Source organism: Platalea leucorodia (genome assembly GCF_965183815.1).
Source record: "Platalea leucorodia genome assembly, chromosome: 3".
Classification (NCBI taxonomy): domain Eukaryota; kingdom Metazoa; phylum Chordata; class Aves; order Pelecaniformes; family Threskiornithidae; genus Platalea; species Platalea leucorodia.
In genome coordinates, this window is record NC_138825.1 from 15,995,458 (window position 1) to 16,006,333 (window position 10,876).

The window sequence follows — 10,876 nt, forward strand, 5'->3', positions numbered from 1 at the left end:
GCGCCACGCCCCCGCCCTCCCGGCGGTCCCCGCTCCCGACGGAGGCCGCGGCGCCCGCCCCCTCGGGGCGGCGGCCATCTTGGGTGAGGGCAGGGTGCTGCTTGCCTTCATCCAGGATGGTGGCGTAATGGTTTAATCTTTTTTTTCCTTTTTTTCCTTGCTTTTAAAGATTAGAGGTTTTTCAAAGAACGCTCAAAAAAAGCGAAAGAGAGAAGGCACGCTCCCCTCACCGCCGCTCTCGGGGGCTCCAGCGCCGAGCTCCCGCAGGCCGCAGCGCGGGGAAGCGGCCGGGGCCGGCGGCGGGGAGGGGCGGAGAACTACAAATCCCGTCAGGCCGCGGGGCGCGGCGCAGGGAGGGCGCTGGCGGCGGCCGGAGCGCGCCTGCGCAGAGTCGGCCGCGGCGGTGGCGGGAAGCGCGGCGCTGAGGTAACGGTGGCCCCGGGTTTCCCGCTCCGGGGGTGCTGTTCGTAAGGGGGCTGGGGCCGCCTCGGTGGGCACCTGCCCCGCTCCGCAGCGTGGGGCGGGGAGGGGAAGGCGGGCTGGGGCTGTCCGGCCGCTGGTAGCTGTGGTGGTGAGGCGAAAGGGCGCTTCCTCAACGCCGGCCTGTCCGCCAGGCCTGGGTTAGCTGAGGGAGAGCCGCAGCCTGCCCCACCTGCTGAGCCTCCAGCTCCCTCCTCCCGTGGCTTACCCCTGCACCCCAGCCAGGCAAAAGTGTGCCCAGCCCTTCCCCCGGGTCTGTAACCGATCGGGCCTCATGGCAGGGCTGCCCGGGGCTGGGTGGGCATGCCCGCTGAGGCAGTGGGGCAGGCCGGCGTCCAGGAGGGCTTCTTGTCCAGAATGACTTACCTCTGAGGGAGTGAGAGGGAAGCCCCGCACAAGCGTAGGCTGTCCAGCGCTATCCGGGATTTTCAGGCACCTGGTGCCTCTGCAGAAAGGCTGTCTGTCTGCTGGAGGGCACTTGCTGGTCACCAATATAAGGCTAGTGCTTTCACAGATTGCTTTGCCAAAACCGCTGACTTTGTGTTACAACCCTGTTTCCCTGCAATTCCCTTCCCAGTGCTGAAGCTTCTTGTCCCTTTGGTCTAGTGTAGCTCTGTGGGTTTCTGCTTTAAAGTGGGTTGCTAAATTTAAATCTCCTTTTTCTCCCCATGCCCTCAACTTCCCAAAAGAGGGAAGTGTATTTTTAACCTGGATAGGTTCAGCGATTTAGCTTACAAACTGCAAGGAACCAAGGAAGAGAGGTTGGGGGCAGGAAATGGGCAAATGTGCAAAGTCCTAAAAGTGTTACAGCTGTCAAAGCCCTGCATTATTAAGCTGTAACCAGAAAAAAGAGACAGTGATCATTCCGACCAAGAAGGTAGGTTACTGTTGTCTTTCTGCATCAAATAGTAATACTTCTTCCCAGAGAAAAGCCTGTGATGTTAACTTAAAATTACACCTTCGTCAGTGGATTTGCTCCCCTCAAATTAGGGACACAGGGCAACAGATCTTTACCTATGTTTAGCAGTGCTCTTTCTTATTATCTCTGAAATAAACTAGGGCTTTTGTTTGCTTGATAGGTGACAGTAGAGAAAGATCTATACTTGTTATTGCCTGAAATCATAGTTGGAGGAAGCTTTTTATGGATGTGAACATGTTCTTAAATGACCCTTTTTGTTTCCCTCACTTAGGCCACTCATTCCTATCCTGGAAAAACTTCCTCAGTTGTGTTAGTGCAGTTGTTGTTGGAGCTGCAAAGTCAACTAGCTTGGAGAACTTGAGAGAAGTCCTCTTTTTTTTTTTTTCCTCCCCCAGGTTGTTTTATTTTTGTTCAGTTCTTCAGTGTGGCTCATCATGCAATACTTGAAGCAATTTTACCAGTCTTTGAACACAAACTGTTTCAGAGAGAAAGGAGAAACTTCACCTGAGAGAAATATCAATTAAATTCTGTTCTTCATATATGAGAGTAGATCCAGACCACTCCAACTCCGTTTCTTTCTTGTAAGTTATTTGTACAGAAATGACACTGATTTATTGAAAAACACATGATTCTTTATTCTGCTAGATACAAGCGTTCTCTATTTCTTAGCAATCCTAGAACCTCTTTCCTTTTGTAGAACAGGACAGCAGCTGACAAACTCTCCCTTTCCCAGTGGTTCAGTTCAGAGTGCACAAATGTTTCCACAGATATTACTCCAGAACAAAATAGGCTCTTAATTTAAAATTCATACTAGACACTACTGAAACACTGCATCAGTGTTATAGTAAATTAGCTCTAGGGCTCGTAATATTGCATATTTTAATAGCCCTATGATTCAAAGCACTGACCTGGTATAAATTTATTCCTTAAAAAATATTGAGGGGGCAGCTTACTAGAAGTGAACTTTATACTCGATCAGGTATCATCTTACTTCCTGCAGCTGACACAAAGCCAGAATAAACTTTTTCTTTTGTGCTCTGGCTAATGTAACAAATACACAGTCATTGACCCAGCATTTATTCTGTTCTTATTAATGCACTTGGGTAAGCATATTAATGGTCATCAAACAATAGCCTGAGAAACTACAAGCTTGGATACTATTACACTGGAATGAGAGGTTTTTTTTTTCCTGTTTTATTTTAAATTCCAGCTTCAGCAGCTCTATTTAGAGGTAAACCCCAAGAGAGGAGAGATTAATTTTTCTGCACTGCTTTTTATGATGAAAAAATACGGTGAAGCAATTTGCTTATGGTATTAAAGACTGACCTTTATGTATCCCTTGCTGCTTTTACTGTTTTTGTGTAACTTCCTGCAGCAAACTGACACCTGTGGTAATGGGCTAACATTGTTCATTATTTCTTTTTCAGCAAGGGGCAGATTCTATCAGGTAACTGACCCCATTCCAACAGCAAAAAATCTATTAAAAAATGTGATTGTCTTCTGAGAAGAATGAGTTACTGTAAATGCTGGCATAGCAGCTTTGCAGAAGTGAGCTGCTTTATGATAGTCAAATGACAAAACATGGGGACCTTCTTAAAAGTAAATTTATTAGAACAATTGGTAGTAATAGTGAAGATGTACAAAACTTGCTGACTGAAAACCCAAGGAGAACTGAAAAATTGAAACATGTATACTTCATAAAAAGTACCTCTTTATGCTGTTACAAATTTCTAGCAAGCTGTAGAAACAGCTTTTTGACACCATATAAGAAATGAGAGGTAACATAAAATTTGGTTGTTTCACCTAAATTTGTAAAACTTCCTCACATATTCACGAAGTGAAGCAGGGCAGAAATTAACTTCACTTACAGAACATAGGTTACAAAGCAGCAAGAAATTGAACTGTCTGTCTAAAGCAGGTTGTTCTGTTTTTTTTTTTTTGGCAAAACTCGCATACTTTTGTGGCATTAAATTGGTAGAAATTGTCTGGCTTGTCCTTTTGTAATGCACCCGACTGCGCTTTTCTCATGTGGAGGCAGGAGAGTAGTTTTGACAGGAATCTGAAGGTCAGAGGATGCTCAGTGTGAGAGTCATGTCCGTTCTTGCTGTTGAACACTGGAAAATGAGAAAGCAAGTGCAACTCCACCTAGCCCAGTTCTGCTGGATAAGGAAAGCAGATTTAGATTTGGTTCGATATTAAGTATAATGTAATGATTAAAAAAGGGAAGTGACACATTCAAAGTATCATAAATGGTAAGGTTTCCCTTGTAAGGGGCTTGCTTTATATCTAATCAGACTGTTAAAAAAATCAGTAGCAGAATTAACCGGTTGGTACTTTCATTGTTTTCCACTATTACTCTCTTAGGGACCATGAAGCAGTTTTAAAATCATTAACTAGTTTGATTGATATACATTGTAATTGTAGGAAACTCTTACTAAAGACGGAGTGAGACCATCTGACAAATAGCAAATCTGGCTGTAGGGCATCTGGTACTGGGTCCGAAATGCCACTGCTGTGTGATGCAAAGTTCTGATCCAACCTAAGTGTGTTTTTCTGGTTCAGATTTGCTTTTCACACGTTAATTTTGTATCAGTTACATGCCATCAGGTTACAGAACAGTTACTATTTGCCCAAACCGTGCAAAGTCAGCGTGAAAATGTAAAGCCAGTAAAGAAGAAAAGCAGTGTATCTGCCTGCTCCTGATTAAACGTCTACAGATGGAGGGTTTTGTCCTTCACAGATGAAGAACAATATTTACGGAACCCGAGTCCAAGGTCACAGCCTCCTGTTACAAGATGCCTTGATCTCATCAGCCGCAGCCGATCCAGCCCCATTTTTGCAAACTGTTCTGTGTGACAGATGCCTGCACCCGCACATTGGTGTCACTGCAGTTCTGCATGAGCGCAGGATCTGTCCGTACAAAATAACTCCTCCTCCTACATTTTTGTTTTCTGTGTCGCCTACGGTTTGGGCAGTGTATGAAGTGCTGCGTAAGGAGTGTGGGGAAAGAAAAGAGTAACGTTGAAGTATTTTCATGAACAAAATGCTGATGTTAGTTGGCAGTGTGCATTGCCTGTATTCTTTGTTTGCAGTGGATGGAAGGGAACTTTGTAATGGTAAGCAGATAACTTTCAGTAGGAGAATTGGGCCTCAATTCTGCAAGTATTTAGTGTTGATTTAAGTGCCACTATTCAAGTGCTTGCATTTTATCCATGTGCATAAACTTTCCTAGGACTCAGCACTGCAGTTACAATGGAATTTTGAAAGCTATGCTGTGAACAGTAACTGGTATACTGGTTTTGCTTTTAAACTTCCTAAGTGTCTTAGAACACAGCTATGTTTGAAACTCAGTTTAGAAAAATACTCTTATATTTTACTCTGATCTTTAAAAGATTTATTTGAATCTGAAGGTACTTGCAGTACATCTGGTTTCTCTTTGGCTTTCCCAGTCTCGGGTCTCCCAATTTCAGAATGCATATGCTGCTGCTGTCTGCTTTGTCCTAGGTATACAGAAGAAAAATATGTTTTTAGTCTCCAAAAAGTACTTTGTTCCTACAGTCCCCTTAAGTTGGGCATCCACTATAAACTTACATGTTTTTAATACCTCACAACAATGGATTTGCTTCATTCTCTTCTGCATAGCCTTTTTTTTTTTTTTTTCTTCATTTCCCCCTCTTTTGGGGGGGTTGTTTGTTGCACATCATTTTTTTGTGTCTACTTTCATGACAGTTCTGATCCTGTTGCTGCAAGAGCATCCTCTGCTGCAGCTTTTGCTACTTGCAACATCTTTATGCGTTTGCCCCATTTCAGATTTTGCGGACCAGCACCGAGTCTTTTTAGGATCATTTCCCCTTTTCACTGCTTATTGGTTCTTTCTTTTATTGTATTATTTATCTAAAGGAGTTTTGGTGGCATAAAGTGTATGAAGACACTTCATGACTGTAGCAGTTCTTTCTTTGGCAAAGGGCAAAAATGGTTGATGGTAGAGTTTTATGACTCTAGAAATCACAAACGTCTTTTTCCACAGGGGGAAAATATGGTAACCTACAGACTGTTCCTAACAGAAGAAAGAAAATTCTAACTACCCACAAATGCTTCTTGTCAGAATGAAATTCCTACAGCTACTGTCCAGGAAACCAGGGAAACTGGAAATGCTTTTTCAAATACCTTTTTGCCAAAAGCAATTCCCATATATGTGTCTGGCTACGTCTGCGTGTCTTTACAGCAAGAAGAAAAAAGTGAACAGTTATGAACAAGTTGACCAAGAAAAATACAAGAACTTGGTCTACTCTGTTACATCTTACAAAACCAGTGCCCAAACACCAGAGACAATATTTGAAGAAGACAATTTGTTATATGGGCCACCGGATAAACACAGCCCTCCAGTTAAAGCTGAAACAAAAGCTCCCAAGAACTGGGTTCCTTTAATAAACCCCAACAAGAGAATTCCCCTTCTCAACAGCGATTCAAACCTCCCCGTGAAAATCGCTTTACAAAAAACAAAAATGCCCAGTGTTACCCGTATTCTTCAACAGACCATTTCTCCGCAGCAAGCCTTTTATCTAGAAAGATGGAAGCAGAAAATGATACTGGAACTTGGAAAAGATGGTTTTGCAGAGTATACTAAAAGTAAGTCTAACCACAATGTGATTGCAAAGTAGAAGCGATAGTCTGGATAGCTGGCTGGGACGTGCTAGCATAGCTGCAGTATCTGGCCCTACAAGTCAAGTGTTTTGGAAATCCATCGAGTTGTTTCCATTTCAAGGGGTGAGAGCGTATTATGAGCGCACCTGTTAGCAATGAATCTAAGCTCTGATATTTGTTCTAGGACCGCTAAAATGGATTCAGAAATGTGTGGGAAACAAGAATTAGACTGTAGACATTCTTTGCTCTATCCTATCTGCCTCTCCTTTATTTCTCTGTTTGCTAGTATCTATTTACAAGTAGATATTTTCCAGCTGATGTTATTGAGCCTGTTTGCAGATACAAAGCTACTTTGTAACGAGATGGAAATACGCATTTTGAAATCATATCATCTTGAGTGTTTAAACACCTGTGTGTCTTGCTGTTTATGTTGTTCTTCAGTGACTATTTTGTTTATCCAGTATATATAGCCTCTTCTATGAAATTGCCATGCATTTAGACGTTTTTGTTTCCTAAGACCTGCAAACGTGACTTCCTCCAAGCTGCAGGACTGAAGGGGATTTGGGAGGACCTGGGGGATAGTAGGTAGCCTCTTGTAGCAAGGTTGCTAAACACCCAAGCGCTCCTTACATGAATTACTATGCTTTTAAAACTAAATATCCCATGTTTATGCTTTTTGAGTTACTAAGCACATCAGTGAATAAGGCGGCATAACAAACCTTGCATAACTATTTAAAATTTATCTTTCTTGGAATCATTTCTGAGATAAGCCCTTACTCCTAGAATATGCCCACCCATTCAGGAGGAGATTAGTTCCATTCAAATGAACCAATAGAGCAAAAGAAGCAAATGCAGCCTAGAATAGTATTTTTAATTCATAGAAATTCACAAATGCCTGTGAATAAACAATAAATTAAAAATCATATTTTGTTTCTGAGTAATTAGTGAGACCAAAAAAGTAAAGTAAGCATTAATATAAGAGATACTAATTTCACTGTTGACAATTTATTTTTCTGTCTCATTCCCGTCTCCTCGCCACATCCTCAAGCTTTCAGTACAAAAAACAGGACTGGTTTAAGAGCTATGTTGTGTAATATCTAGAACACCAGTCCCTCAGGTATTATGAGTAGTGTCTAAAATGTGGGGTTTTTTTTCACATTTTTCTTAGATCTTTTCCTCCAAGGAGAGCTCTTTCATGCAGCTTTGGAATCTATATTCCTGTCTGAAGAGATGGCAACTAAGGAGCAGAGAGAAGACGTCGCTATTTCTGGCTACTTATCAAGTGTGCAGCACGTCTTAGAAGATATCAGCGAAGTGAAAGCTCTGGAAAGTGCCGTTCAGCATGAGGCTCTTCAGTACCTGGGCCTGGTAGACTGCGTGGCTAAGTATCGGTGAGGTACTGGTTCTCTAAGAAACCTGGTAATGCCCGCGTTGGGTGGCGCTCCGTGGCGCATGGGAGGCTGCATCCCAGGCTGGGGCAGGTGTGTTGCTGAGCTGTTGGGGGGAAGCTGGACAGATCTTTAAGGGCGGCAAAACGGACTCGGAGGTGAACGCAGTGACAGAAGTTCTGGTGTTTCTTGTGGAGAATTCCTTAATGGAGCAGGGCGTGAGCGGGGCAGGGTTAAGCGCTCCTCAGCAGTTACCAGGATCTGCAGCAGGCATTAGTAAGTCTTGATTTTTTGAGATCTAAACTACCAGTGTGGGAGAGACTTACTTAGATGTAATAATGAGCAACATGACATCAGGGTGAAACAGGCTGAAAGTGATACGATTTTCTTTGCTGTCCCATCCCTTGTTTCTTACTATGGCTAAACTGAAGTTTAAAACATTGTCCTGTCTTGTTCTCTTATGCAGAGGCCAGTTGTGTGTGATTGACTGGAAAACTTCAGAGAAACCAAAGCCGTCTCTGAAGAATACTTTTGACAACCCATTACAGGTTGCAGCATATATTGGAGCCATAAATCACGATGCCAATTATGACTTCCAGGTCAGTAGGCCTGCTACCTGCCAAGACAAGCAGCAGTGCCCACGTTATTTTCATTTCTCCTCACCTACTGCCTTTAGCACCTGCTGTCCAGCATGTTACTGTTGGTAGGATTTGTAACAAAACAGCCCAGTCTTAAATCAGGTTAAGCTGAGATACTGTGCAATAACTCCACTACTCTCGCTAATCCTGCTGCCTTTGCCTGTCAGCAGTATATTTTCAGTGGTTTTCAGGAACTGCTCAGTGGGACCCAGGGATGCTCAGCATCTTAGGAGGTCAGATGAACTCACAGTGACTTGGCATCTGGGCAGCCCCCAGTGCTTTGTTCTGTGTGGTTTTTGCTTGTGTCGAGTAGGAAGAGGGAGGAGAGGGAGTAAAGGAAAAGAGCGTGCAAACGGGGAAATGGGGTGAGAGGGCGTTGCTCACATCATGTGTTGCTGTATCCCACTAGCGAACGAGGGACTAAGTGATTTACTTAGAGTGTTTGGAAGCTGTACAGTGTTTCCTCAGAGGAAAGCAGTGTGTTGTCAGTCGCTTAATCAGAAGACAGTGGAATAATGTTTTTAAAGACTCCAAACGCAATTCTAGCCAGTCCTGCTTGGCCTGAAGGACTGTTATTTCAATACAAAGCATTGAAGGGGGGAAAATAGAAAGCAGAAGAGAGCAGGGTAATTAGGTTCTTCAGAGGACTTTCTAGCATATTATAAAGATCACTAAACACAAGCACTTAACAGACATGGTCTTTACAGAGTGAAATATAGGCAGTAGTTCTAGGATTCTGCTATTAGCCTCCTGTCCACCACCACTTTCTCTTCACCCCAGCAGCTGTGTGGGGTTTGGATCAGAGCTGTTTGTCAGGTATGAAAGATGCCAGAACACACCTAAGTAACCATTTCCATTTAGGCTGATGCTGGAGAATGGCATCAGTCTGGTTATATGACCCCAGGCAAAACCTCGTCAGTCTCTGGGAATTTTACCAGCATCTGGAAGGTTTAAATAGACCCTATCACTCTGATACGCAGAGTTTGAGTCCTCCATTTTTCACCAGTCAGTCAGAGCTTTGAACTCTCAGCATTAGAATGTTAGTCTCCAAGTATTTTATGGTAAATTATTGCTCTTTTTGTTCCCTGTTTCTTGTTTAAGCTACATACGTGTTAAGGATGATGTTTTGCAGTGAGGTTTAGCGTTCAGAATTGCTGACTGAAGTTGCCCTGTTAACATTGAATTTCTGGCAGCCTTCTGTTTTTAACTGTAGGTTAGCTGTGGACTCATTGTGGTTGCCTATAAGAATGGCTCCCCTGCACATCCGCATTTCATGGATCCCGGTCTGTGCTCGCAGTACTGGAATAAATGGCTTTTGCGCCTTGAAGAGTACATGGACAGAAACGACCCAAACTAAGCTACGCAGAGGCAAGTGGTCTGAGCACAGCGCCAAAGCAAGAATCCTTTGTTTAAGTCTTCTATTTTAATACATATTCTTTTTTGAGTAACTTTGGTTAATTTCTTAATATCAGGGGTTTCCCCCTCCCCAAAAAAAAGAAAGAAAAATCGGAGTGGGGAATGTGTGTTTGGTTATGTTGTAGGTGACTTAAGTGGACCTCGCAGGACAAAGCCAACTTAATTAATCTCTGTTTTTCCCCACATTGTTTATACAACCTGAGGTTGATAGGAAAGTTTCTATTATCAAGTAAGACTGTTCAATTAAATCATCCTTCTTCTGTCATTTTAGAGAAGAAAACTGTTGCAGAACTGAGACTTTGAAAATGAAGTTGGTGAACTAAAGCAAAACGACCTCTGCATTGTCTGAGCTGAGAGAAATGCAAACGATAAACAAATGAATATAGTAGACTGGGTTTCAGTCAGCTTAGTTCTTGCTCATCTCAAAGGTATCTATTAACAGGCTTGTTACTATTTGTGGTTTTTCTTACAGCAACAACTGGAAAAACTGCGCTAAGAATTATAACCAAAGTTCTCATAAGCACTTATTTAAAATGCTACGGCAAAGTGATCATTTAACAGAAGTGGCTTAGCAAAAGAGGAGCAGAATTGCAACGGATGCACTTAGAAATTTCCAGCAAGTGTTCTGAAAGGTGGGAAGTTTGACAACTTCTAGTGGCTCCTCCTGCAGGTTTCTTAACAGGCTGCGCGGCCCGCGTAAGGGAACTGTGAGAGTGTAAAGGGGCTTTGTACCTTGGGTCGTGAGGCTCTGTGCAGGCCAGGTCTGCAACCGTCTTGGGCTCTCCTGACTCTGCTGTGGGTCTGAGCCCACAGGGAGCCTGCCCACATGGAACCATCTCGTGTTGAGTTACAGCCTTTGCCAGGGCGAGGAAGTGTCTTTATAAAAGGCTTGTGACTTTGAAGCCGGGCCTTCTGAGGAATGAAGAACTGCGGACTGGGGTTTGGGGGTTTTTTTTAGGTGTGGGGTTGTTGTTGTTTTGTTTTTTTTTTTTTTAAATAAGTTTGTGAATAAATGTTCACAGAAGAGTTATTTTTGAAGCTTGTTTCTCTGTCTATAGACTTGTTTTTATGAATAAGCCCTGATGATGTCAGGCGATATCGCTTTGTGTGTTGCACACCTGGAAAGCTTTTTTCCTCATTCTCTTTGTTTTCTGTGAATTGTATGTATGAGCTTTCATAACAACACTGCAGATTACAAATAAAAATACGACCAACCCATAAGCTTCAAGAACATCAGCCAGAACCATACATAAAAAAACCAATGTGCAGGCTTGCTGCTGAAGAAACTTAAACCTCTATAGTGCTTAATCTCTGCTCCTTCAGGGTACTGAACTGTGGAAACCTGTGCAGTAAAACTTAGTTATAGTGGTACTTGCTTATTCAAACTTAGT

At 43.0% G+C, this 10,876-nt stretch overlaps 1 protein-coding gene across 6 annotated transcripts; it reads left to right on the forward strand.

Moving 5' to 3' along the window:
- The first annotated feature begins 55 nt into the window (after positions 1-55).
- MGME1 (mitochondrial genome maintenance exonuclease 1) lies at positions 56-10,444 on the forward strand. Of its 6 annotated transcripts, none has more exons than XM_082307239.1 (7): positions 56-426; positions 1,795-1,980; positions 5,427-6,028; positions 7,212-7,434; positions 7,898-8,030; positions 9,263-9,437; positions 9,757-10,444. In XM_082307239.1, the coding sequence occupies exons 3-7, from the start codon at positions 5,491-5,493 to the stop codon at positions 9,786-9,788; spliced, it is 1,101 nt and encodes a 366-aa protein (XP_082163365.1). In that variant the 5' UTR covers positions 56-426; positions 1,795-1,980; positions 5,427-5,490; the 3' UTR covers positions 9,789-10,444. The 6 variants fall into 6 exon arrangements, with proteins under 6 accessions (XP_082163365.1, XP_082163367.1, XP_082163362.1 ...); XM_082307241.1 differs by having other exon boundaries at positions 9,283-9,437; XM_082307236.1 differs by having other exon boundaries at positions 9,263-10,444.
- The last annotated feature ends 432 nt before the right edge of the window (positions 10,445-10,876 follow it).

Coding starts and splice junctions, on each gene's coding strand:
- MGME1 (XM_082307236.1), top strand. CDS start 5,491: ATGCTTCTTGTCAGAATGAAATTCCTACAGCTACTGTCCAGGAAACCA. Junction 7,435..7,897: donor GACTGCGTGGCTAAGTATCG/GTGAGGTACTGG, acceptor TCTCTTATGCAG/AGGCCAGTTGTGTGTGATTG. Junction 8,031..9,262: donor ATGCCAATTATGACTTCCAG/GTCAGTAGGCCT, acceptor AATTTCTGGCAG/CCTTCTGTTTTTAACTGTAG.